The 27,743-nt window shown below is 47.3% G+C and overlaps 2 protein-coding genes and 1 long non-coding RNA gene across 5 annotated transcripts in view; 2 read left to right on the forward strand and 1 right to left on the reverse strand.

Moving 5' to 3' along the window:
- The first annotated feature begins 4,216 nt into the window (after positions 1-4,216).
- Positions 4,217-10,948, forward strand: NT5DC4 (5'-nucleotidase domain containing 4). Its single transcript, XM_078444715.2, is given in 15 exon segments — positions 4,217-4,545; positions 5,072-5,375; positions 5,433-5,527; positions 5,749-5,855; positions 5,965-6,022; positions 6,357-6,450; positions 6,710-6,763; positions 7,002-7,085; positions 7,645-7,677; positions 8,407-8,532; positions 8,760-8,826; positions 8,953-9,123; positions 10,053-10,104; positions 10,322-10,520; positions 10,615-10,948. Coding segments are annotated over 15 exon segments (1,704 nt in total). The 5' UTR covers positions 4,217-4,405; the 3' UTR covers positions 10,735-10,948.
- A 1,621-nt stretch (positions 10,949-12,569) lies between these two features.
- LOC144615954 (uncharacterized) lies at positions 12,570-20,447 on the forward strand. Of its 2 annotated transcripts, XR_013554726.2 has the most exons (5): positions 12,570-13,144; positions 14,960-15,035; positions 18,723-18,875; positions 19,837-19,938; positions 20,360-20,447. It is a non-coding gene; the product is annotated as an uncharacterized LOC144615954 (long non-coding RNA). The 2 variants fall into 2 exon arrangements; XR_013554725.2 differs by lacking the exons at positions 12,570-13,144; positions 14,960-15,035 and adding an exon at positions 16,990-17,344.
- CKAP2L (cytoskeleton associated protein 2 like) overlaps positions 17,635-27,743 on the reverse strand; it is a 29,797-nt gene continuing 19,688 nt past the window's right edge. The window contains exons 6-9 of one of the 2 annotated variants that reach the window (XM_078444699.2): positions 25,324-25,479; positions 21,589-21,652; positions 20,262-20,451; positions 17,635-18,858 (exon numbers count right to left, since the gene is read on the reverse strand). In XM_078444699.2, coding sequence (XP_078300825.2) covers positions 18,633-18,858; positions 20,262-20,451; positions 21,589-21,652; positions 25,324-25,479 — 636 coding nt within the window. In that variant the 3' untranslated portion in view covers positions 17,635-18,632. The remainder of the gene's footprint in view (positions 18,859-20,261; positions 20,452-21,588; positions 21,653-25,323; positions 25,480-27,743) is intronic. The other variant, XM_078444698.2, reaches the window with a different exon arrangement.

Here is a 27,743-nt window from a genome sequence, read left to right on the forward strand (position 1 = left end):
TGCCTGGCTGATTCTCACTCATGAGAAAGTTTATAGCTCCCCAGGGGATTTGCACGTGCAGGCTAATACTCCACTCTTGCCACTCAAATGTGGTGCAGGCCAGCATCATGCTGGTGATGATCTGAGCACTTGTTGGAAACGCAAAATCTCAGGTACCACCCCAGACCTGCTGAATCAGAAGCTGCATTTAACCAGACCCCAGATGGTTCCCATGCACATCACAGCTTGAGAAGCACTGACTAGCACACTGTCGGAAGAACATTTGTGGGGACCAGAGCACAGATGTTGGTGCCTGGCCTCTGGGTTCAGTCCTTGCTCTGCTGCTTGTTAGTTTTGTGACCCTGGGCAAGATGCTAAACTCCTTGGTGCCTTGGTTTGGTCACTTGTAAATTCAGAATAGCAGTAGGCCCGTTTTATGGGGTCATTATGAGGCCTGGCTCACAGGGATTCTTTACGGTTATTCTGACAAATCTCTTCCTGAAGGGGCTCTGAAATGTGGCAGATGTCACAAGTGTGACAGTGGCACAGGGATCATGGCCAAGAGGGCTCTGTGACAGCCCCAACGTCCCTCCCCAGCTGGACCTACAGTTAGCCGAGGGGCTCTGCATGTCCTGGGATGGGAGCAGAGACTCACCACCTCAGCAGAGAGCAACACAAGGAAGTGCAGGCCCCCACCTGTGCCACTGCAGGTGCCACCAGGCCCCACCGAGAAGTGATGGACAGCACCAGCTACCAACTAGCAGCACGGCCAGGCGTAAACCCCACAATGTTCAGTCAGCCCTAGGAGATGGCTGAGAGTGCACTTGGAGAAGTGGCCCAAGAAAGTGCTGAGGTGACAGAGTGTACCTAAACATCACTGGATGACCTTCCTGTCCTCAGGTAAAAGGGAAGCTTGGGATGGAACCCTAAGTTCAACTATAGGAAAAAAAAGAGTTTTGCCATATTAACTTAACTCCCAGTGGGAGGGCTAGGAACTTCCCGGTGATTTCCTATAACCGGGTAGCCCTCCCTTTGTTTCTGACTAGACAGGAACCATGCAATATGGGAAAGGGCACTTTTTAAAAGGTTCCCCTAAGACGAGCAGAAAGCACAAGGTTATGAGTGAAGGGGACTCTGGAAGTCCTCCTGATTTCTAAAGCTTGATTTTCCTCCGACACTCTCAATAAAGCCTGCCATTTATGGCCCACTTTCTGTCCATCTGTCTGCTCATCTAATTGTCCATCCATCCATCCATCCATCCCTCCCTCCCTCCCTCCCTTGCTCCCTCCATCCATCATCCATCCATCCATCCATCCATCCACCCCATCCATCCATCCAGTGAAGGAATGTAACTCCTGTACCTCCATATTTTTGCTTTATCATTCTAATAGTTGTTCATCTGGCATTGTAAAGGAAAGAACTACTCCTTTGAAACACGTTTTTTCCAGATAATTTTTATCCCTTTAAGAGTGTCTTATTTCGTTTAGTCATTTTATTTATTTATTTTTAAAAATTTATTTATTTATTTTGAGAGAGAGAGTACATAAGGGGGGTAGAGGGAGAGAGAGAGAGAGAGAGAGAGAGAGAGAGAGAGAGAGAATCTCCAAGTAGGCTTAAACTCATGAATGGTGAGATCATGACCTGAGCTGAAATCAATAGTCAGATGCTTAATCGATTGAACCACCCAGCCCCCCCAAGTGTAGTCATTTTAGAGAGAATTTTAAGTGCATCATAAACTTTCCTTCCTTTTTATTTATTTTTATTTTTAAAAGTTTATTTATTTTGAGAGAGAGAGAGAGAGAGTGAGCGAAGGAGGGGCAGAAAGAGAGGGGAGAGAGAGAGAATCCCAAGTGGGCTCCATGCTCAGTCTGGAGTCCAACTCAAGGCTTGATCTCACAAACCATGAGATCATGACCTGAGCTGGAATCAAGAGTCAGACAGATGTTCAACTGACTAAGCCACCCAGGTGTCCCTTGTCTTCCTTTTTATTTTTATATATTTTTAAAATTTTAAATGTTTATTTATGTTTGAGAGAGAGAGAGAGAGAGAGAGAGAGAGAGAGCAAGCGGGGAAGGGGCAGAGAGAGAGGGAGACACAGAATCTGAAGCAGGCTCCAGGCTCTGAGCTATTAGCACAGAGCCTGATGTGGGGCTCAAACCCATGAACTGTGAGATCATGACCTGAGTCAAAGTTGGATGCCTAACCAACTGAGCCACACAGGCACCTCTTGTCTTCTTTTTTAAAAGAGGACATGCGGTTTTGATTTGTATTTCTCTGATAAGGAGCGACGTTGAACATCTTTTCATGTGCCTGTTGGCCATCCGGATGTCTTCTTTAGAGAAATGTCTATTCATGTTTTCTGCGCATTTCTTCACTGGGTTATTTGTTTTTCGGGTGTGGAGTTTGGTGAGCTCTTTATAGATTTTGGATACTAGCCCTTTGTCCGATATGTCATTTGCAAATATCTTTTCCCATTCCGTGGTTGCCTTTTAGTTTTGTTGGTTGTTTCCTTTGCTGTGCAGAAGCTTTTTATCTTCATAAGGTCCCAGTAATTCACTTTTGCTTTTAATTCCCTTGCCTTTGGGGATGTGTCGAGTAAGAGATTGCTACGGCTGAGGTCAGAGAGGTCTTTTCCTGCTTTCTCCTCTAAGGTTTTGATGGTTTCCTGTCTCACATTCAGGTCCTTTATCCATTTTGAGTTTATTTTTGTGAATGGTGTGAGAAAGTGGTCTAGTTTCAACCTTCTGCATGTTGCTGTCCAGTTCTCCCAGCACCATTTGTGAAAGAGACTGTCTTTTTTCCATTGGATGTTCTTTCCTGCTTTGTCAAAGATGAGTTGGCCATACGTTTGTGGGTCTAGTTCTGGGGTTTCTATTCTATTCCATTGGTCTATGTGTCTGTTTTTGTGCCAATACCATGCTGTCTTGATGATTACAGCTTTGTGTAGGTTCCTCAGAAAATTAAAAATAGACCTACCCTATGACCCAGCAATAGCACTGCTAGGAATTTATCCAAGGGATACAGGAGTACTGATGCATAGGGGCACTTGTACCCCAATGTTTATAGCAGCACTCTCAACAATAGCCAAATTATGGAAAGAGCCTAAATGTCCATCAACTGATGAATGGATAAAGAAATTGTGGTTTATATACACAATGGAATACGACGTGGCAATGAGAAAGAATGAAATATGGCCTTTTGTAGCAACATGGATGGAACTGGAGAGTGTGATGCTAAGTGAAATAAGCCATACAGAGAAAGACAGATACCATATGGTTTCACTCTTATGTGGATCCTGAGAAACTTAACAGAAACCCATGGGGGAAGGGAAGGAAAAAAAAAAAAAAAGAGGTTAGAGTGGGAGAGAGCCAAAGCATAAGAGACTGTTACAAACTGAGAACAAACTGAGGGTTGATGGGGGGTGGTTGATGGGTATTGAGGAGGGCACCTTTTGGGATGAGCACTGGGTGTTGTATGGAAACCAATTTGACAATAAATTTCATATATTAAAAAAAATAAACCTGTAAAACTAAAAAAAATAAATAAATAAAAGAGGACATGCTATATCATATGTCTTTTTAGATAATCCAGACGAAAGTTCTAAATGGAGGCCTCAGTGCTTTCTTGTAAAATCACCATTGTGGGCCCTCAGAGCTGTTTACAGCTCCACACTAAATTGTCTCAATTGCTCTGCTCTCACTTTTGTAATTTTTTCTGAGATTCTTGTCATCTGCCACTTCCTATAGCTCGTGGCATGCTTTTAAGCAATTATTCCTTCAAGTGGCATTCGCTGGGAAATTGATTGCCAAGTGTGTGAGAGTTGTGCATAGAGCAAGAGTCCTGAGTTCTTTATGTATTTATTAAAGTCTCTTTTATTATTATTTTGAAAGTTTATTCATTTATTTTGAGAGAGAGAGAGAGAGAGAGAGAGAGAATGAACAGGGAAGTGGCAGAGAGAGAGGGGGAGAGAGAGAGAATCCCAAGCAGGCTCCACACTGTCAATGAAGAGCTTGAGTCAAGCTTGAGCTTGCAAACCATAAGATCACGTCCGGAGCCCAAACCAAGAGTCAGCGATTAACCGACTGAGCCACCCAGGTGCCCCAAGACTCTTTTATTTTTTGAAGTACATGAGTCTCCTGCCTTTGTAACCCCTATGTTTGGTTCATCCTAGGTTGAAGGGCTCTAGGTGGTTGAAGTCCTTGGAGGCATAAGCCCTAGAAATGGAGGTGGTATAATATTGATGGATTGTTCTTCCTTGATCATAACTGCTTTCCTTTTTGAAGAAAGGAGGGGATACCAGAGGCTAACATGGATTACTCCTCCCCCAAAAGAGAAGATGGGGGCTCAGGGTGGGGCCAGCTGGGTCAGTGGTGTCCGAAGTGTTTGAGGGATAAGGAAGCTGCTGGCTCCCACTGATAGTGAGCAGATGGCTGGGGAAGGAACCATTGCCTCCTGCTCACTCTTCATGGTGATGGCCAGCGTGGATGGGGGAGAGCAAAGAGAGCCCCAAGGGGAGCCACAATGCCTGGTCTCCTCTCAAGTCCTGAAGTAGGACTGGCACCAGTGGTGTCTAGATGGGCACTTGGGGTGGGGCTCGGGGGCATCTCAGCCTGTAAACACCCCATTTCCTGACATACTCCTCATTACACAGCACAGGTGACTCCTTTAAATACACAGATATGGTGACACTCAAAACGCTGACAAGCACCTGTGCTTGCATGGGGACCCCCTTCTCTCTAAGTGGGCAGTGACCTGTTACCTGGAAACAGCAACAATATACACTCAGGCAGGGAAGGCATGCCCTCCACTTCCCTCCCGTATGGTGACCAGGGCTGCCCATTTGTGACAAACACATCTCTGAACTTGGACACAGTGACCCCACTCAAGAAAGTGACACCCCAGATGATAATTGCACACCCACAGGGATGCCCACAGCACACTCCCGCATGGTGAGCTGCTCCTCTTCAGAAGCTCCCTGTCCACACTTACACATGCTCACACGCGTGTGCTCAGACACGCTCAGACCCACTCAGACCCAACGGAGCTTGGGGAGCTGAGGGGCTGATTCCAACATTCTTCTTCCCCTCCCCAGGATTTTTGTCAATTGCAGGTTGGTGCTGGGGAAGATTCGCTGCTTTGGCTTTGACATGGACTACACCCTGGCTGGTAGGGAGGGAGGGAGCAGGGTATTTGGGGCTCGGGGAGCAGGGGGTAGGCACCAGCTGGCCTGGTTCTGCTTGGTTCCCACAGCCTCCAAGTCCCCAGCCTATGAGGCACTGGTCTTTGAGTTACTACTGGAGTGTCTGGTGTGCATTGGGTACCCGCGAGATATCCTGCGCTACACCTATGACCCCGCCTTCCCCACCAGGTGCCGGAGCTTGCTGGGGTGGGAGGCTGTGGCCGGTAGTCAGCTCTGGAACCCCCATCCACAGCCTCTGCGCTCTCTCCCTCAGGGGCTGGTGTTTGATGTGCTCTATGGGAACCTGCTGAAGGTGGACACCCATGGGAACGTGCGGCTGGGCACCCATGGCTTCACCTTCCTCTCGGAGTAAGGGACCCGGGGAAGGGGGAAAGGATGATGGAGGAAAGAAGAAGGTGGGGGAGGAGAGACTCAGGACACAGCAGAGGCTCAGTAATGCCAGCTGGATAACAGAGGGACAGCAGGGGTGGGCGGAGGTGAGAAGGAGCAGGGGGTAGGCACCAGCTTGAGTGCAGGGCTTGAGTGCACAGCTAGGAGGAACTAGGGAGGGGGCATTGACCTCACCCAGCCTGCTCCCTCCCCAGGGCAGAGATCTGGAGCTTCTACCCCAGCAAGTTTGTTCAGAGGGACAACCTGCAGAGGTTCCACATCCTCAACACGCTCTTCAACCTGCCTGGTGAGGGCTGGATAGCGGGTGTGGGAGGTGGTCCTCGGGGACCCAGCTCTGGCCTGGGTGGGTTGCTCTGGATCCCTGGGCCAGCAACTGACTGGCCTCTCCACCCCAGAAATCTACCTGTGTGCCTGCCTGGTGGACTTCTTCTCTGGCTGCTCCCGCTACACCAAGTGAGTCCTGTGCACTGTCCAGCCCTGGGTCACCAACAGGATGCTGCCACTGCCCAGAGCCCAAGCGCTGAAGTGGGGTCCCTGCCAAGGAGCAGAGACCCTTCCTGAGGGGCTCTAGGAACTCAGTGGGAAGGCTTTCACTGCAGGCTGCCCCCCACACCTTGTAACTGGTGCCCTCCCAAGGGATGACGCTCAGCACAGGGTGATACCCCTTCCAGCATGGTTGGGACATAAGTTCAGTGTGGTTTGAGGGGTGACTCTGGTATAGGATCTGGGCTGAGTGGTCACCTCAGGCCCCCTTATCAGCCTGTCTTGTTCTCTTGGCCTGCCCCAGCTGTGACACTGGCTATCAGCATGGGAACCTCTTCATGTCCTTCCGAAGCCTCTTCCAGGATGTGAGTGATGCCATGGATAATGTCCACCAGTCGGTGAGTGCCCAGGACCCCAGGACCCTTGACCTGTCTGCCTTTGGCTCTGCTGGGTGTGGCCCAATGGCTCCAGCCTCCACAGAATTTCCTCTTTCCTTCCCTCTGGGGACTATGGTCTGGGCTCCTGCACCTTGGACGCATGCATGCAGGTGGGCATGCATGCACACGCACACCTGCATGCACATGCATGTGTGCACACCCGTGCGTGCACACACACACACACACACACACACACACACAGCTCTGCTCCCCCCTGCAGGGCTGTCTGAAGGAGAAGACCCTGGAAGACTTGGACAAATACATGGAGAAGGATGTGAATGGGTCATGACCAGGCCTGTCCCTTTGTCCCCCTCCTCCCCAGGGCAGTGGAACTGTGTCCCTATCTCCCCCGCTCAAGATGTGGGCAGAGCTCTGTGGCCTCGTCTTGCTCACAAACTTTCCTGCTTGGCCTGGAGCCCCGTGCCTGGGAGGCTGAGAGCTGAGAAAGGGATCCCAGGGCAGCTGGGGGAGACCCCACCCCTGGAAGTGACTGACCTCTGCCTCTGCTCCAGGTGCGAATCACCATCCTGCTGGGTGAGATGAAGGAAGTTGGGAAAGTATTTCTGGCTACAAACAGCAGCTACAACTACACGGATGTGAGTGTGTGGGTGGAGGGGTGGGAATCTCAGCCATTAGAGCCCAGAGGACATTGGAATCTGCCTTTCTTGGCCCCTGAAGGAAACTGAGGCCCTGTAGGAACAGTGAGGAGTAGGAAAGAGCAAAGGCCATGGTACCCCCATGGTCTGGTTGGCGTTTTGGGTTCCATTTCTTCGCCTTGAAAAAAATTTTTTTTAATGTTTATTTAGTTTTGAGAGAGAGAGAGAGAGACAGAGGACAAGCAGAGGAGGGGCAGAGAGAGGAGGACACAGAATCCAAGGCAGGCTCCAGGCTCTGAGCTGTCAGCACAGAGCCTGACACGGGGCTCAAACTCACGAGCTGTGAGATCATGACCTGAGCTGAAGTCAGATGCTCAATGGACTGAGCCACCTAGGGGCTCTATTTCTTGGCCTTTTTTAAGGTCTCAGTGGATTAAGAAATTTCTCCCCATCTTGCTCCTGTGGTCCTCAGCGTATCCTGTGGGGTGAGGGCACAGGCAGGCAGCAGCCCCTGGCCCAGCCTACCTAGGTGCTCTGCCCCTTGCCCTTTCTCTGCCAGGCCATCATGACCTACCTGTTTGGCATTAGTGAGGTGAGTGCCACGTGCCGGGCTGGGGTGGGCTGTACCAGGAGGAGGACCAGGCCAGGCCACGGTGCTGAGGGCCTCTCCCATGTCTGGCCCTCCCCCTGAGGAAGAACCAAGCGTGGGAGGGGGCATTTCACATGCATGGGCTTTGCTGGAGCCTCTGCAGTGGGTGGGAGGCCGTGACCTCAGCCAGGCCAAGGGGTCAGGGAAGCCACTGATGGCCTTGGAGACAGCCATGAAGAGGCAGTCGGTTGTTTGGGGAAGGGCCTAATGAGGTGCAAGGGGGTGAGATCAGGTTGTGGCAGGCCCAGGGGAGGGGTGTGTGTGACATACCCTGTGGCACCATGTGTGACCAGGTGTCACTGGCAGGCAAACGGGTGAGCAGGGCTCTAACTCAGCAACTGTGCTCATATCCTGACGCTGACAGGAGAGCCTGCACAGTGTCCAACACCAGCTTCCATAAATACCTTTTGAGCACTTCCTTGTGCCAGAGTGGTCATGGTCAAGGATGCTGGGGAGGCAGACCATGTGGTTCTCGAATCCAGGGGTGTACAGGGCTAGGAGTCAGGACCAGGATGCACGGATGGGCATGTGACTTGAGGGCTGGCAAGCTTTCACCAGTCCAGAGCTTGGTGGGTGGCCAGGGAAGAGCTGTGAGGTGTGTCGGGGTCCAATGTTCCAGACTGTGTGTGTGTGTGTGTCTGCACGCGCTCCCATCCCTTCACAACCCCACAGGCTGAAGGCTCAGCCAGGCCCTGGAGGTCTTACTTCGACCTGATTGTGGTGGACACACAGAAGCCCTGCTTCTTTGCTGAGGGGACGGTGCTGAGACAGGTCAACAGGGTAATGGCAGGGGCTGAGGCCCCATCTACCTTGACCCATGGGCCACAAGGTGGGGAGGGACCCTGCTCCTCACGCTTGACCTGCCCTTGGGAGTTGCCTCTCTGCTAACTCTGTCCTTGGAGGCCGGGAACCAGGGGACTCCTTTGGGACTCTCTGTCACCTCCTTCCTCTCATGCCCCCATAGTAATCCTGGCCACTCCCAGTGCTCTGTTCTCTCTGACCAGGGTGCCCCTCTCCTCTTCTAGGATTCAGGCAAGCTCCGTGTGGGCACCTACATGGGGCCCCACCAGCACTGTGTAGTTTACTCTGGAGGTACCAGCTCCCGCCTTGTCCCCGTGCCTCCACAGACACCCTCCCTAGACTAGGAACCCATGTCCCCAACCTGCCCACCAGGACAGGAGGGGCTCTGAGCAAGCCTGTCCTCCCATGGTGGGGCAGGCTCTTCGGACATGGTGTGTGAGCTGCTCGGGGTACAGGGGAAGGATATCCTGTACATTGGGGATCACATCTTTGGAGACATCCTCAAGTCCAAGAAGTGGCAGGACTGGCGAACTTGCCTGGTGGTTCCTGAGCTGTTCCGGGAGCTTGGGATCTGGGACCAAGAGAAGGGTGAGCTGTGTGTGGGAGGGCTTCAGGACCAGGTGGGGGGGGCACTGGTCACCAGTGCAGAGGCCTGCCCCTTCATCATCTTGTCCTCTTCCCTGTTGGGGGTTAGTAGTAACTGTGATAATATTGTCCACTCTGTGGTTTATGAGAGTGGATCTACTTTACCCAGAGGAAACAGAGATCCAGAGAGGTTAAGAAACTTGCCCAAATTCGGGGTGCCTGGGTGGCTCAGTCAGTTAAGTGTCTGACTTTGGCGCGGGTCATGATCTCACAGTCTGTGAGTTCGAGCCCTGCATTGGGCTCTGTGCTGACAGCTCAGAGCCTGGAGTCTGTTTCAGATCTGTATCTCCCTCTCTTTCTGCCCCTCCCCTCCTCTGTCTCTGTCTCAAAAATAAATTAAAAAACACTAAAAAAAAGGAAACTTGCCCAAATTCACACAGGCAGAAAAGGGCAAACTGACTCAAATACCTGTGTCCTGACTCCAGGGTGTTGTGGTGGTTCTGTAGTCTGAGAGTTCCTTCCTCACCTGACTGTACCCTCCCCACTCACCTGAGGACTCTCCGAGAGTGGAAGGTACAGTTCCACACCTGGGAATGACTCGAAGTATCCTCTGGGTCAGGAGTAGCTGTGAGCCTAAACAATTTGGGTTTGTTCTAAAAGCTGGGTTTGACTCATTACCATGTGACCATGGGTGAGTCACCTGACTGCCTGACTAGCTTCGTCACCTGTCCCGCAGGACCTTTGCTGTCTCTGCTTTGCTCTGAGCTGAGTCTCAATCGATGTAAGGAAGGGGCAAGGGATGTTATGTACACAGCTGGGGGTGTGTAGACCCCTGGTGACCTGTCCATCCTCACCAGTGGAACTGGGCCTGGGGCAGACAAAGGTAGGCAGGGCTGTCCCTCATCCCCTGCTGTCCTCTGTCTACTTTTCAGAGTGGATGGAGGAGCTGAAGAGGCTGAACATGCACTTGGCAGACCTGTACCAGTGAGAGAGCCCTGGCCTATGCTCCCTGCTAGCAGAGGGGAGAGGGGTGGAGGGTCCTGGCCAGGGTAGTCAGGAAATCAAGATCTGTTCCAGGCTGGGCTTCCCTAGGAAACTGGATTTGGGGATCCCTCTGACCCCCTTGGGTTGCATTATGACCTCTAGATCCTTCCTCCTTACCCGCTCAGCACGAACTCAGGATGCCTGCCCTCTCACACAGGTGTGCACACCCAGCCCGGCAACTCCACCGGGTGCCTGTGGAGTGTCCTCTGACCTCCATGGGGTCTAGGGAGGTTGTGCCTGGAGCTTGGAGGCACCGTTCCTTTTCTCCTGGATCATGTGGCTGTTTTTGCACCAGGCACATGGATGGGAGCAGTTATGGGCTGCAAGTTATCAACTCCACCAAGAGGGAGATTCAGGTAAGAGTGGGAGCTGAGTGAGGAGACCCCTAGTGAGGGTTGGGGGGCCAGGGGTGTGCCTCCAGGCTGCCTGCCCTGATCTGCTCTGTCCCAGGTTCCTGAGCCCAGTTACAGGATTTTCCACCCCTGCAGAGCTCCACTTGTCCTTGTCTGCCAGCGCCCTCTGCTGGCCTGTGCTCCAAATGACAGCAGAGTGCGGCTGCAGGAGGACTGAGTTCAGGGTGATTTGTGGAGCGTGGCTAGACCCTCAATCTCCGTTAACCTAATCTCCATGAACCCTCCTTGAGACGTGCCTGCCTGTTGGGTCGGGTCCCCAACATGCCGGACTAGCCAGCTGTGATCAGCGTCTGGGGGCAGCTAGATGAGCGGTCCCAGAAGATGGGGGTTAGGGCCAGTGAGCTGACGGGTCCTGGGAAAAGAAGGAAGGAAAACACGCCCTGTGGCACTACCGACCAGCCACCAAAGCTGGGAGAGTCCCATAGCCCATGTCAACAGATTCAGGCCAATTGGCATTCACAGAGCCAGCTGGGACCAATGATGAAGGATCCCTGCTGAGCCTTTTGGAGGGTATAAAGCCCTTGCCTGCTATTTGATCCTTCCATAGCCCTGAGAGGTGGGCTGGGCAGGGACAGCTACCTTTGTCTGACAGATGGGAAACAGGTTCGGAGAGAGGAAATTGCATGCTTTTGGTCACTTTTGGAGTAAATGTCCAGATCAGTTCTCTAGACGCTAAAAGCAAGGCCTGGTGAGGAGGTGGAGACCTGCTAGGTGGGCAGGAGTGGGTGGGGCCAGGTGTGTGGGCCTCTGCAAAGCCCTCTGTTGGGGCATCAGAAGCTACATTAAGCTGAGGGTTTAGTCCGGGTGGTCAGGCAGGTAACTGAGGAAAGCAGGAAGGGGGGTCTGTGGCAAAGTGGAGAGCTGCCCCACCTCCCTAAGCTCCATGTGCCACCTCCGGGGTTAAAGAACACAGCTCCTTCCCAACTGGGGGTAGACACCCTGGTGTCTCCAGGTGACAGACCCAGGGAGGGCAGAGCTGGCCCCAGCAGGGGGGGATTCGTCTGTGGGTGATGCAGGTCCCGATGGGAGGGATCTCTTCTCTGCCAGAGAGTCACCCGGGAGCTGGACCTGTGCTACAGCGCGATGGGCAGCCTATTCCACTGAGGTTTCCGCCAGACGCTTTTCTCCAACCAGCTGATGGCGCTATGCAGACCTCTACACCGCTGCCTGCCTCAACTTCCTGAACCACCCGCTCAGCTTGCTGTATCCGGCGGTCCTGGAGCTGGTGGGTCCCTGCAGAACCTCTCTGGCTATCCCTGACCCTCTGCCCCAGGAGGAGCCGCTGGTCCCCAGCCCTGCCAAGAGCTTCTGAGGTCACCAGGCCCAATCTCCCACCTCCAGACACAAGTGGGTCAAAGCCTTGCAGGTAACTGTGGGCAACACAAAACATGCATGGGAGCAGTTACAGATATAAGTTGCCTCTGGTGGGGAAGCTTCCCTCATGCCCAACCTTCACACCTGCTTTCAGTGGAGGCCACATTAACTCAGTATTTCCTTAATAGAAAGGATGCCAGTTGCTAGGAGGAAAGCTATAGTCCCTCTGCTCTCAGTTAACACGCAGTGACTGCAGAAGGAATGGACGAAGCCGCAGATGATGCGGTAAATGCTCCAGCTGGTTTTCCTCTGGAACACCTGGACATGCTTCTGGGTCAAGAGCAGGGAAGTGGCAGTGGTCGTGACGCCCCCCCGGGGTTAGTGGAGCCGTGAGACCGACCAGCGCAGTGCTTCCCTGAGCACGCGTGTCGGTTCTCCCAGCGGGATGTCATTATTTCCATCTTATAACATGTAGTCTCATGTCAAGGATCGGGACTTGAAAGTAGTTCTCCAGGGCTCCCTGCCTCCTGCTTTCCTTGCCACGATCAGCTAGCTGCCTTCTAGATGTTTGAGAGGGAAAACCATCTTCAGAGTGTCTCCTGTGTTTCCTGTATTGGGCTGTGTGACTTTTTTTTTTTTTTTTTTTTTTTTTTTAATTGATTCTGCTTAATGCTCAGTATAACCTACCAAAGTTGTTCTTTAAAATTTTTTTTTAACATTCATTTTTTGAGAGTGAGAGAGACAGAGCATGAGCAGAGGAGGAGCAGAGAGAGAGGGAGACACAGAATCCGAAGCAGGCTCCAGGCTCTGAGCTGTCAGCACAGAACCTGTTGTGGAGCTCGAACTCAACGCACAAACCGCGAGATCATGACCTGAGCTGAAGTCAGACGCTTAATCGACTGAGCCACCCAGGCACCCCCGAAGTAGTTCTTGACCTTTACCCAACCGTGCTGGCCGGGAATTTTTGACAAAATGATGTCTATCTACCAGAACCTTCCTTCTCTGGCTCACCCTCCTGGGCTTCCTCTTCTATGACATCATTGGGCAGGGAGCTGGCAGCTGTGGGCAGAGTGGAGTGTGTGTGTGTGGGGTTGTTGTCTGTAAAACCCGGGGGCTTCTGGGAAGCCTTACCACTGGAGGAACTACTACATCTCCACCTGCCTTTGTCCTTATAGATACTGCATGAGTCTGCTGTGGAGCAGGAACGGGTTAACCAGCATCCCCTCTCCTGCCCTGTCTTCTACAGCCTGAGGGTGAGCTGCTAGGAGGTGGCAGGTTGCTGGCTATGGGGGGGGGGGGGTAGGTAGGGGAGGATGGGGAGGGTGGGGGGCTGGGGCTTAGCAACCTGGGGCTACCATGGGCTAGACCAGGAGGGCCCAATGGGATGGTATCAACCCAATGAGGCATTTTGAAGATTTGTGGAAGCTTTTTTTGTCTTCAGGTGTAATCACTCCTGAGTATTTGTGTAGAAAGACATATTATTTTATCACAAATTGCTTTCCTTTTTCTTTCTCCTATGTTACAGTAGTACATTGATTTTGAAAATTGTAGAGACAATAATTATACTATCTATGAATTTCAATTCAGGATAGAAAAGGGGAAATTAAAGTGTATTTATTTATTTATTTAAATGTTTATTTATTTTTGAGACAGAGCATGAACGGGGGAGGGTCAGAGAGAGAGGGAGACACAGAATCTGAAACAGGTTCCAGGCTCTGAGCTGTCAGCACAGAGCCCGATGCGGGGCTCGAACTCACAGACCATGAGATCATGACCTGAGCCGAAGTCGGAAGCTCAACTGACTGAGCCACCCAGGCGCCCCAATGTTTGTTTTTAAAATGGGCATCAGGTCCCATAGGGCTGGGAAGCGCTGGCTCTAAGCCCAGTTTCACAGGTTTTGTTGAGCAGAGGCTCGCTGACTTTACTGGTGCCTTGCACCTCTCCAGACCACTTCTGGCTGATTCATCTGACAAATCCATTCCCACTCTGGGGAAGGTTGCAGAGCACGTGCTCTTCCAGGGTAGGATTCCTCTCCAGACAGCCTTTATAAGCACCGTGAGTAGGGACTCCACCTCAGCTCCTTTGTCACTTTGTGCTGCCTGGTCCCCCTCTGAGCTGAGACTCCAGCTTTCATGAGTGGCAAACGTGGCTCCCACCCTAGTTTTCATCCCTGAACCCTGCATGAGGATTCCCGTTTCTACCCTGGCTTTCCTGGAGCTTGATTTTAAAAATGTCCATACCATAGATTTCCTTTTGCTGGGTGGTTCCAGGCTCAGGGAGCATTTTTTCAACCAGTGTTTACCTGGTGCCTCCTGCACACCCAATAATTTAGAAATGGAGTCGTAAGCTACCTAATTCCTGCCTGGGAGCAGCTCAGAATTCAAGTATACCGACGATCTTTTATCAGTGGTCTTGCAACTATTTTTCCATCCCAGCCCGTCAGAGGGCTGGACGCATTCCCATCAGGAATCGTGGGTTCTCTGGGGATGTGTGTGGTTTGGCTTCTCTACCCCTCATCTCCATCCCAGACCAGACTAAGGTATTCGGACACATGGTCTACCCATGGTTGGGCGCTCTTGTGTGAGCTTGGGAGGACGGGTTCCGTAACCAGATTTCTTTGGCTGAGGGCAAGGAGAGAGTTGAGGACCAAGAGGGCTGCATGGAGGCCGAATGAATCCTGGACATGTGCTGGCTTCATGGTCATCTTCTACTTGAGATATTTTTCAGATAAATGGAAAAGTGTGGAAGAGAGAAAAAGCAATCCATATTGAATTCTCCCAAATGTAACAGATTTGGAGCCCAAGAACACATCTTTTAGGGAGGAGGGAGGATTGTCATCCTAGAAGACATTCCCTATGGCCTTTGGGCCATTTGGAAATGGATGGAACAAGTGGAATTGCTGTACCCAGTCCCAGTCCCCCTGAGCCGCATCATGCTTCACATCCAATGTTGTTCCTACACATTTCTTTTAAGAAAAATAATATTTCCATGCACTTTTGATTCTGTTACGAGTAATAACAATACCTGATAGGCCATAGGTGATTTCATTAACCGTTCTTTCTTTCCAGGTCACTATGAAAGATTGATGAGTAAATGTGATAGCACCAACATCTTTGAGCTTCATGTGTACATGTATTGAAACATGTAAGAAATCATACTTATGATTTAAGAACTTGGGACTTTATTTTGGTAGGAGCTGCCCTGTGGTACTGAGCCTGGGTCCTACATTGTTCTGATGTCACTCCTACAGCTCGTGTTTTGTCTGTTAGTGGTATCATCTGGCATTATATAGAGGCTTAGAATGAATATACATCTACATAACTGAAATGACAAAATAAACTCTTGAAGGAACAGGTCTGTGAAACAGTTCACTAGCTTCACTTTCTGTGGAGAAACAAGGCAAACATTTGGAACATCTGAGGATAAATAAGGGACAACAGGCCATGAGCTCAGAGAGTTTCAGAAGCTTCCGGGTCTGACATTGCTATGGCCTTTGTTTTTCTTCCTGGGCTGACTTGTGGGCCTGAGTCTGCAAGGCAGCTTCTCCAGGCAAAGACCAGGTGTCCTTGGCCTTGTGTCTTCACTAGATTCTTATTCAAGGGCTAGAGGGTAGCATTTTTCAGGAAAATTGCTCAGACCCTAGGCCCATACTTTTCTGGAAAGATGCTGAAATATGGCATGGTAACCAATACTACAAAAATTGGCCCTTGGAATTCCCTTCTAGGTTAGCGAGAATGCAGAGAGGGCTGGGGGATGAACAGCCCGCAGAAGAACGAGAAAGGTCTGAGGAAGAGAGTGAGGGAGGGGGAGTGGAAAGAGGTGGCCAGAGGGCCTTTCCCATGCTTTTCCTTCTGCCTGAAGCATCCCCTGACTCTTCTCCTTAAACCTGCTCTTTCCGTCAGCTCTCCAAGGGTCTCCCCACCTCTCTGACTGGATCAGACCCTTTCACACTTGTGTCCCTCCTGGACTCTTGGCTCCATGGTCAGCTCATTTGGCTCGCTGCTTCTCTGGCATCTACAGTGTCCTGTAGTTTTACCAAGTGAATGACATCACCTGCTTTATTATTACATTGCAGGGGAAAGGGCAGGGCAAAAGATGGATTGTAAGATAAGAGGACATGGGAAAAGGCTAGAAAACCGTGGATTAGAACCCTTCTAAACTCTTAGGAACCCAGCTGGGGCATGGTAGGGTACTTCTATCTGGGAGCTGTTCATTTAATGAAGTTTTTTTTTTTTTTTTTTAAAGTTTATTTATTTGAGAGAAAGGGAGAGAGAGAGAGAGAGGGAGAGAGAATGTGAGTGGGGGAGGGGCAAAGAGGAAGGGAGAGAGAGAATCCCAAGCAGATTCAGTGCTGTCAGTGCAGAGTCTGATGTTGGACTCGATCCCGTGAACTGTGAGATCATGACCTGAGCTGAAATCAAGAGTCAGATGCTCAACTGACTGAGCCACCCAGGCGCCTGAAGTTCTGTCTTTTAAGTCTGATGTTACCTCTATATCATTTACCTACATTGTAGTTGGGGATGTACTCCATTATTCCTAAGAATACCATAGATAGTGATAGTCATACCCCATTTCTGGAAGAATTTTTAGCTGGGCATGTGGCCATCCAAAATAAATTTCCCAGCCTTCTTTGAAGATAAGTGCATGTGCCCAACGGCCCTGCGATCCTAAGTAGAAATAACGTGTCCAGCTTCCAGGTTGTAACCTTAAAAGGAGAGGGGCGTGTCTTCCAGCTCCTCTCTTCCCCATTCCCTCTGGCTGGAATGTGAAATTCATTGGGAGCTATCCTGGGCCATATGGATGAGGCTGCAGGCCGGGGCTGGCAGAGCCATGAGGCGGATGTGGCCTGGGCCTAGCACCAAACACTGGACAGCTTCACTTGGACTGCTGACGTCAGAGAGAAGTTTCCCTCTGGGACTAGTTACAGACTCTGAATCCATCCCCTAATTCCGACACCCAGCCCTGAGCAGTCAGAAATGAAAGGGCTGGAAGCATCATCCCGGGGTCAGTGGCCTGGTGGTAGAAAATGTGACGGAGTCACATTTGTAGAACAAATGACAGTACTTTGGCTGTCACAGTGATTCCTGTTTAGTAAATGGGAACAGTTCAAGAAGTGCTCTTTCCTCATCACCATCCGAGTCCTCATTTCCGTACTTCAAGTGGAGGCAGGGATCAAAAGCTCTGGACTTGGTGCCAGACAACCTTGAGTTTGAAACTTCAGCCCCGTCACTGACTGTCTGACTACTGTCCCCATACCTATGTCATAAGGCCATTATGAAGATGTAGTGAGATAAGATGCACAGAACATGGCCAGAGGAATTACCAAATCAGAGTCCTACACTATTGTTTGTGTGTAGGACTTTTTCCCTAGCAACCAACAGAAACCTAATTGAAGCTGGCTTTCACATTTTGTGATCTCTAAGCAGCATCCTGGGCATTATTGGGCTTTGCAGGTAAAGTGAGTCCATCCAAAGGGAAGGAAAGGGCTGGCTGTTTGGATTCCTGCATTGTGGTGGTGGTGACCATCTATTCGTATTGAAACTTAGTGTATTAACTTTATGGTTTTATAAACCCTGTTATTATAAACCTGATCTAGAGAGATGGTGCTTCCCTCATTGTGATAAAATCTAGTTCTTGGGTGAGGCTGATGGTCAGACTCTTGATCAAGGTGAGTTCTCCATGGTAATGAATGTTCCCTATGAAGCCTCTTGAGATAGTCTATCAGTGTTTCCCTGGACAAAGCCCTAATTCTCTAGGCCAAGCCATCATTGCTGTTCTTTATAATAAAGAAAATAAATGAATAAGCAGGAATGAACAAAATTTATTTTTTTTGTTTTAGATAATACTTAAATATTGAGAAAGCTAAAATTAAAAAATTCAAAATATGTTGGCTAGGTTTTTCTATACATTATATTTAAATAATGATTCTGATTTTTCCTTCCCAAGAACAGTTGCCCAGGAGGAAGGAAAGGCAGCCTAGGCTAGTCTCTTGGGGCTCGTACAGTCTGCTCAGGCCAGGTGTCCCTTAGCAGAACAAAGAATTGAAGAAACAAGTGTCCCTCCCCCTCCCCCCTCCTTGTCTTTATTTGAAGCATTTCTGAATAACAAATGCAAAATGAGATTAGAATACAAACAGCTAGGTAATGCCCCCAGTTCAGAGTTGTGTTTCACCGGAGGAGCCCTGGCAAGCTCAGGAACTGCCCTTCATCTACAGGGACCATGTGACCAAAATCAAAGTCGCACATGAAAGTCATTTAAGATCTCTGAGCGAAGGCACAGCTAAGCACCAGCTCCAGAATGAGGGCCTCCGGTCGGAAGGTGAGCATCTCAGCTCAGCTCACCAGGCCTGGGAGGTCTCTCCCTCTCTGCTAAGGCGGCTGCAGGAAGGAAAATCTATCATACCGTGGCACCAACCTTCTGACATACAAAAGAACTAAGTTGGGAGTAAAGTAGCTCAAAAAAGTGAAAAATTTTACCATACTTGGGGGGGTAAATTAATATTAAATAGTTTAAAGTTTATGCTAGAAAACTGTGGCAAACTATAGTCTTAAAGCAGTAAACCAAACAGTCCCATGGGGATATTAAATTGGAGAGTAAGCCCGGCGAGTTATTAAATTCTGAGAGCCCATAATCTGCCTGTATGTTATACAGTTTTTTCCGGGTCACCCAGACAAGGGTAATTTCTTCTTTCATGGAGGATCTGAAACATCTTTTTTTTTTTTTTTTTAAGGCATTAAGAAATTATGACTCAAGGATTTTAAACCCTAATGTGACAGGCAAAGCCTCATTTTTACGGAATATAAAACACTCTGTTTCTTCCACTTCTAACAGCTCGTTAAGAGAAGCCACCACCAAATCGTGTTCCTGCAGCATTTCCGGGTAGCGGGACACCGCTCGCTCAATCCTCGCCGACCGCCGCACGGGAGTGATCAGCTTCATGTCGTGCACTTCTGCTATTCCACTTATCCTGTGAGACAGAAAGAGGTGCATTCCAAGTCTTATTATGCCTTTTGAAGTTCTACTTATTATTCTTAATTTTTTTCTCATTCCCTGATAAGGCACGGTAGACATTTCAATGAAAGCTGATGTAAGAGGATGTGTAGCGCAGCTCTCCTACCAAGATGGCTTTTCCCTGATTGTCAGAATGAACGGGGCGGTGTCCATCTGCTCCCGGATAGTAGAAGCATAAGGATTTCCTGAACGAACTGTTAAGTGTGGTTTTTACTTGAAGTCAAATATGTGGCAGTTGGTGTTTGTTTATCCCATAAACTTTCACAGAGTTGACAGGTTTTGAGGAAATTGGGCCTTATACCAAATGGGGCTGGACTAATGAATTCTAAGATTCTTTCTAGCTCTGACAGAAAATTATTCAAAAAACGCCGTTTAAGATGGTGGACGAAACCACAATTTGAAACTGGAACAAATTGGGCACCTTCCTCGTAAGCTTTAATGTATTCCCATAAAAAGGAGCCCAGAGGCTAGGTTGCAGAGAGCTTTCCGTGCAGTGAATCTGGTCTACACCTCACAGACCCACTGATGATGATAGGCTAAGCAAAACTAGCCTATCAGTCTGCTAAAAACTCTCCTAATAAATTCCAGATTCAGCAAAAGGTGGTTTTCAGATCAACTGCTTGCCTCCATCTGTCCATGAGCCAAGTGTAATGCCGGGGCCCAGAGAGGCCGGCTGTGCTTCCCAGGGACCGACAACACAGAACTGTGTGGTCCTGGTACTTTTGTTTGGGGTTCGCTTTTAAGATCATGAACAGAGACTGATGTTATATTAATGTTTTAGAAAATGACATTCATACCCTGACACAGTTCCTATGGATTCTACCTTAAACTTAAACTTACACACTCTCAATAAAATGAGCAACTTCTGTCTAGTACATCCTCGACTGCGCTCCCTGTTCTTACAGGGGGATTTGCTGTCCCTTCTCTCCCACAGCTAGGGAGGTTGCCCCTGCTTGGCACTCGGCATCCCCTCCCCCTGGGGCTGGGAGGAAAGGGACGTCGGATCTGTAAGCGCAGGACAGATGAAGGTGAAGAGGTAGGATGGGATCCAGGAGGGAGGGGGAATCCATTCCAACAGTCTCCAGACTCCTGCAGCACCTTCCTCAGGGCAGGTCAGGTCTCCCTGGGAGTGTGAGGGGGATGGTGTGTGTGCACAGAAAGCACACAGATCTTCCTGTCAGTGGTCCCTCCCCTCCTCAGCTCCTTCCCTTAATGCCAAAGATGGCTTAGACTGCCTGGTCCTCACATGAGGCAGAGGGTCTCCAAAGACGGCTGGTACTCTGGGTCTGTGCAAGTCAAACTGAGAACAGGGCTTGAACTAGGCCCGTGGACACAAAGCCCGCTGTAGAGTCAGCTTACCTAGGGATCGGGGCCACCTGTAATTTGATACCAGGATGGTTATCCTGCTCTGCCTTGGTTATTTGGGGTGTTCCTGTAACCTGTTCTCTCTCTTTTAGAGAAAGACAAGACTTTTCAGATTCCGTTTTATTGGCCAGCTCTTCTATTGACGTTATATTCGTCTCGGCAACTGAAGAGTCAGAGGTAACTCCTGTGTATGCAAGGTCAAGAAGGAAAGTGAGGTTTAGCAAGTTAATACTGAAACTAAAAGTCAATAAAATGACAAATCAATATATACAATGATTTCTCAATTAAAATAAAGAGGAACTGATTTGAAATGGGACATAGAACTATTTTTTCTTGCTCAGCCCTCTAGCAATGCCCTGCTACATCAGGCCATCTTTCTAACCTGCCCTCCAAGCAGTCTTTGGCCCTTCTTGCCACTTGAGATGGATCCTTGATACCTTTTCAACATTCTGAACACATACCGCCGCCCCCCCCCGCCCCCCCCCCCCCCCCCCCCCGGTCTCTTATTCTCTCTTGAGAGAAGTTCCTTAGGGATAATCATTGGCCTTTTACCCTTATACCATATCTTGGGTCAATTTTCTTGACTCACTAGGATTAACATCCCCTCCTACCCTGGGATGAGATACTATTACTCAGACCTTAATCCCCAAAGTAATGGGTTAGTTAGCTATCATTCCACATGACTTGATTGTTTCTCAAAGTTCAATCTGTCTTAAAGGAAAATATTTGGTCACCTTCCAAGATCATAAAAATAATCTATTTTATTTTCTCAAGGTAGCTTGTTTTTTCTTGCTACTCATATAACAAACGTAAGCAATTATAGTGGGCCAGTCACTGTATTTGGCACAGTGTTTTTCATAGAAGAGTTCTCTAAATGTTCTGACCAATGGTTAACTAAGTGAAAAGATGCCTGCTCTGGCCATTGTTAAAGGTGATAATGTGAATTTGGGTGTGTAAGTGCTGGGGGGTTGTTATGACGGAACATGGAACTCACTCCGAGGCATCTCTCCCTTTTGCCTCGGTCTTGTCTGAGAAAGAGCCGCTCGTCTCCTCCCACCTAGAAATCCAGGGAAGCAAGACACCCTCCTCTAGGCTGCTCTTGTGAAAACAACCTTTGTTTGGTGTTGAGCAGTACATTTACTTGTAATAATAGAAATAGATCAGCCGATGATGATGGCTGAAAAAACTAGGCCATGGAAACCAAGAAGTGACAGGCATTTCAGAGGACTTTTAATTCATTTCTTTTTTCTCTACGTGTTCCTCAATGACTTTTACGTGAGTGGCTGGAGGGAGTGCATTTAAATGCAAAAAATGCCAATACCTTCTGTGGTTCTGTTTGTGTCTTGCAAAATATTAAGAACAACTTCACGCAACTCTTGTATTGGCTGGAAGGAAGAAAATACATAAACAGTATTAAAAACTTGCATGGGGAAAATGATCCAAGCAACTTTGCTTAACATCAAATGAACTTATTTTTATAATAAAAATGTTTCCTTTTTTAATCTCTTGTCGAACAATAAATAATATTTAAAAAATTTCAGATTTATAACTTTAGGTGAAAAATGAAGGAACAAAGAAAATGTTGGTTAAATGCTAGCATGCTTGACTTTAAAGAAGAGATGTGCTTATGGAAAGTTGTCTATAATGACATTTCTCTAAATTAATTAATTTTCTTATTGTCTCACATAATCCCACTAAAGATGTGTTCCCACATAAAGATTCTGGCCCAAAGATGTAAAGTTAGCTATACAGAAAATGCAGCATGCGTTTTTAGTGTTCTCTTAACTGAATTTTTGTTTTTAATCATAAAAGGCATATACCTCATTACAGAAAAATTGAACAATAGTCAAACTTAAAAAGAGAAATCACCCATAATCCCATCACCCAAATATAGCCGTTAGTTAGCATTTTGGGAAATTTTCTCCAGCATTTCCTTTCTTTCTTCTCTTATTTAGTAACATAACATAAAAACCATAACATTAAATATAACATATAAAACATAATATTAAACATAGCATAAAAAACATAACATTAGGAAAAAAACCCACAACATTAGGAAAAACCATTACAGAAAAGTAATTTTCTGGTAACATTATCTGAGATAGCCTTCCTTTTTCAAAGTATGTAAACCATGCCATGAGCCATAACATCATAAATGAACTGTAGTTTCTCATAGGAATATTCTATTTGGACGTTGGTCTTTCTGATCTGGGATTCTGTATCAAATAAATAATAGATATCAACTAACAATAGAGCATAAAAGCAAAGCTATTTATACAATTTTCATAAAGTCTAATGTGCTTTAAGCTTAAGGGAATGGGAATAAATGTACAGAACATATTGCAAAACGTCTGAATTATATAAAAAATTTATCAATCGTATTTTACATTTTTACAGGCTTCTAGTTAAAAATGATAGACTGAATGTACATTTATTTCTTAAATGTTTATTTATTTTTGAGAGAGAGAGAGTCTGCATGTGAGAGAGAGAGGCGGGGAGGGGCAGAGGGGGACAGAGCATCCAAAGCAGGCTCTGTGCTGACAGCAGAGAGCCTGACGAGTGGTTCCAACTCACAAACTGTGAGATCATGACCTGAGCCAAAGTCGACACTTAAGGGACTGAGTCACCCAGGTATCCCTGAATATATATATATATTTCTAATCCCTGAATGGTAATGGGATTAAAGGAGGCAATGACGGCAAAGAATAGAAATGGCAACAAGATTTGGAAGCTAGAAAGTAGAAGGAAGAGATGACCAACTTAACCAACTTGGAAGAGCCAGATCCTAAACTGGCAATGTAGCTGAGAAACAACATGATTCAACCCCAGGGCCTTTAAAGGCTCAGGAATGAATGGTCAGGTCCAAATCAAGAGGACTCTTGAGCATCTGTCCAGCAGTCAGACCTCCAACTCTTTATCCTAACAGAAAACTGGGGATATATTTTCCAAGTCTCTGGGGAATATCATGCATGTCTGAGACTGAAAAAAAGGGATAAATGAAAGTTTCCATGCTGAAGGTTGAGACTCCCAGATCTCTTCTCCCTCACAACACTGGTAGCCTGGTTTCCAGCTCCCAGGAAGAGATTGGAAGATCCTTCTTTAGAGAATATGATCAGTTTTATCTATCTATCTATCTATCTATCTATCTATCATCTATCCATCCATCTATTTTTTAAGAGAGAAAGGGAAAGAGAGAGAATCTTAAGTAGGCTCCACGCCCAGTGTGGAGCCTGATGAGGGGCTCGATTTCATGACCCTGAGATCATGACTTGAGCTGAAATCAAGAGTCAGATGCTTAACTGACTGAGCCACCCAGGTGCCCAAGAATATGACCAATTTTAGAGGAAAGACCTGAAGACACTCATATTGAGGGTTCTTCAACCAATCTGCTCAGCCAGATCACCCTATGGTAAAAGCTCATCCATGTTTTCAGAACTTTTTAAAAAATGTTTATTTATTTATTTGAGAGAGAGGGAAAAAAAAGCGTGAGCAGGGGAGGGACAGAGAGAGAGAGAGAGAGAAAGAGAGAGGGACAGAGAGAATCTTAAGCAAGCTCCACGCTCAGTGCAGAGCCTAACTCAGGGCTCGATCTCACGGCCATGAGCGCCTGGGTGGCTTAGTTGGTTGAGTGTCTGTCTTCGGCTCAGGTCATGAATTTGCAGTTTGTGAGTTCAAGCCCCGTGTCGGGCTCTGTGCTGACAGCTCAGAGTCTGGAGCCTGTTTCAGATTCTGTGTCTCCCTCTCTCTCTCCCTGCCCCTCTCCCACTCATACTCTGTCTCTCTCTCTCTCTCTCAAAAATAAACATTAAAAAAAATAATTAACTTCAGGAAAAGTAGAAAGTTGTGCATGAAAGGCAAAATAATCATAGTATACACCACATGGCTCAGAGCAGTCATGTATTTCTTATATATTCATAACAGTGTAAACACAGGATTATTCATAACACTAGTAACCAGGATTTCCATAGGACTCTAATGGAAATATGGAGGATGGCAAAAGTCTGCAGGCATGTGTCTCTTGGGGATCCATGCAGGCGTGTGTGAGAAAGGGGGTGAAATCCTCATCCTGCACAGCTGGAAGTCTACAAGTCATGTCTAAAACTGAAAAATCAAGAAACAGAAAAACAAGCACACTATGTGAAACTATTCAAGGTAAATATGAAAATAACCAGTTTGCTCCAGGAGGTGGGAAATGGGAGAGGAGGGGCACAGAGTCCTCAGGGAAAGAACCTTATTGAACTCTTTCGACTATTTATGTGCATGTACAACTCTGACTTTGAACTCTCACGGGAAGAGGTACGGAGAAATATAAAATGACGCTGGTAAGTGACATTTAAGTGAAAAGAGTTATAAAACTGCTGGATGCAGTCTTTGTTAAAAAAAAGTTATAGAGGGGCGCCTGGGTGGCTCAGTCGGTTAAGCGTCCGACTTCGGCTCAGGTCATGATCTCACGGTCCGTGGGTTTGAGCCCCACATCGGGCTCTGTGCTGACAGCTCAGAGCCTGGAGCCCGTTTCAGATTCTGTGTCTCCCTCTCTCTCTGCCCCTCCCCTGTTCATGCTCTGTCTCTCTCTGTCTCAAAAATAAATAAACGTTAAAAAAATTAAAAAAAAAAAGTTATAGAGAAATGATGGTTTTACTAGGTTTTAGAATTAAATTTATTTTTCAGGCACTGGCTCTGAATTGTTGCCATGTGAATATTGATGTAGTGGGCTTAAGGTATTTTTTGGTTCTTCATGGTGAGGTGTGACTTTGTAAGTACTGCATATCGATGTTATAACTTTCCATAAGTGCATATTTCTACAGTGAGTGTAAAGTGAGACACAATCACTTGACAAGAACAGTGATTCTGTTGGTTTACATGTAACACTATTTTCTACCAAATAAAATTTTAATTAAATGTACATAAAGGACATGCTGTGTTTCATATTCTGTGCATAGCTTTATGATGTGAATTAGAAGTTTCACATGGCGTTGTATAACTGCCATATTGCAAGCAACAAAGAACTCACACGAGAGAATTTTCAGGAAATCACCCACCCGAGACAGATACTCACTGTTGCCCCATTTCGAATGGCCTCTTCATACAGCCCAATGACATCAAAGGTACCTTTACTGGCCAATAACTTTGCTTTGCAAATCCAGAATTTAGCAAATTTTTTGGCCTCAGGAATACTGGACAATATGGTAAATACTTCATTAGAAAGTATACCCTGTAAAAAAAAAAAGCCAGAGGTAATTATTACCATCTTGCTGTTATTCTCACATCTAATATTTATCAGAGAAGTTTGGCAGGAATCAGTCTGATCATTTTTTCTTAATTTAAAAAAAATTTTAATTTTACTGAGGTACAATTTACATATAATAAGAGGCATCCATTTAAACAGTATATTTCAATGCATTTTGACACTAGTCATTAAATTTTAAGAGTTACATGAGACCAAATAGGAAAATGTTTATCATAGCTGAAGGTAAGGAATATCTTTACCTTTTTATGCAAAACCAAACCCAAAACCAAACCAAACCCTAGAGTAATCAACATTCATATACTTCTCATATATGCATAATAATTTCCATATATCTCTAATGGAACTATGAAGAATGACACAGGTAAGCAAGGGTCATAGGGGTGTATATATGTGTGTGTGTTGAGGACCCATGCAGGTGTATATAAAAAGGGCTAAATCTCACAAAAAGTAACTTTATTTATTTATTTATATTAAAATATTTTTTTAAAATGTTTAATCATTTTTGAAAGCAGAGAGAGACAGCACAAGCAGGGGTGGGGTGGAGAGAGAGGGGGACACAGAATCTGAAGCAGGCTCCAGGCTCTGAGCTGTCAGCACAGAGCCCAACGCGGGACTCGAACTTACAAACCGTGAGACCATGACCTGAGCCGAAGTTGGACGCTCAACCGACTAAGCCACCCAGGTGCCCCTATTTATTTATATTAAAAAAAAATTTTAATGTTTATTTATTTTTGAGAGAGAGAGACAGAGCACAAGTGGGAGAGAGGCAGAGAGAGAGAGAGAGAGAGAGAGAGAGAGGGAGACACAGAATCTGAAGCAGGCTCTAGGCTCTGAGCTGTCAGCACAGAGCCCAACATGGGGCTCGAACTCACGGAGTACAAGATCATGACCTGAGCTGAAGTTGAACGCTAAACTGACTGAGCCACCCAGGTGCCCCTCACAAAAAGTAAATTTAAAATTGCCTCACTGATTTGGTGTCCTTCTGGCCTGTACCCAGAGCAGAAGGAATATGGGGAGCTACCATGTCTTGGCACACTCAGCCAAGCAGAACCTCCTACTCCTCCTGCGATGGGGGAGACCCAAAGGTAACCTCACAATCAAGAATCATCAGTGTTTGAGAAAACCAACACTACACGAAAGAGGCATAAACCTCAAAGGAGTTGACGAGGAAATCAATCAGCTGAAAATTTGGCTGTGGAATTCTCCCAGAATCGATTAAGACAGAACAAAGAAATGAAGAGTACGAAAGAAAATTTAAAAGAGTTCTGGAGGATACATCTATTACTCAGGAATTCCAATATCCATCTAAGAGATAGAACGTTCACCAGGACTGATTAGACATTAATTTCAACATAGTCTATCAAGCAGAACACATACAGGCTACATTCACAATGCAGTATAATTAAAAGCTGGAAGAAAGACAGGAAAAAACAAAACAAAACAAAACAAAACTCTATCTGGAAGTTAAAAGATGTTCTTCTAAGATAACTTTTGGGTTAAACAACTCAAAATGGAAACCTCAAACTATTTAGAAATGAACAACAATGAGAACTTATGTCAATTATTAAGCTATGGTCTCCTAGCTCCAAACCCACCTTGTATCCTCTGCTGTGACACTGGGGCTGGAATTCTGTAAATCACTGTTTTCACAGCAGCTCTATGCTGGGCTCTGCCAGTATGTGGGGCTAGAGGGAGATGGTGGGGATGGAGAAGAGAGGGACTTCCTCTTTCCCATTTGCTTTCGTCACTCCAGCAATGGTCCTTCACTCTGGCAGCAATAGTTGGTTCTAGCCTCAACCATTTTTTTCTGGCATTTACAGATCCTGCCTCACTGTGCTCTTTCAGAGGCAAGAGCACCAATTGGGTAGCATCCTTTCCTCAGGGTCTGAGATCCAGCCCTGCTGGGCGCCTCCTCCAGTTCCTGTGGTCCCAACATCTGCTGGGTAGTATGCCCTCCTTGAGAGTTGGAGTTTGTCTCTCCTAACTTCTAGGTTCGGACACCCTCAACCTCTCTTTGTTCCCCTAGACCCAGTGGGTGCTAGCTGCTTCCTGAAGTTATTGCCACTGTTATCTCAGGTTCTCTTTTGTAGTCAGCCCTGTGTGTAGTACCCATACCTCTCCTGATGGTCCCTTTACCATTTTTGTGCACACAGGCTCAGAAAGTGCTTTCAAGTCCAACAGCCAGCATCTGCTCCTCTTTGTATGTGTCCAGAGAGTCAAAGTGCCTG

This window comes from Panthera onca, chromosome A3 (genome assembly GCF_046562875.1).
Source record: "Panthera onca isolate mPanOnc1 chromosome A3, mPanOnc1 haplotype 2, whole genome shotgun sequence".
Classification (NCBI taxonomy): Eukaryota; Metazoa; Chordata; class Mammalia; order Carnivora; family Felidae; genus Panthera; species Panthera onca.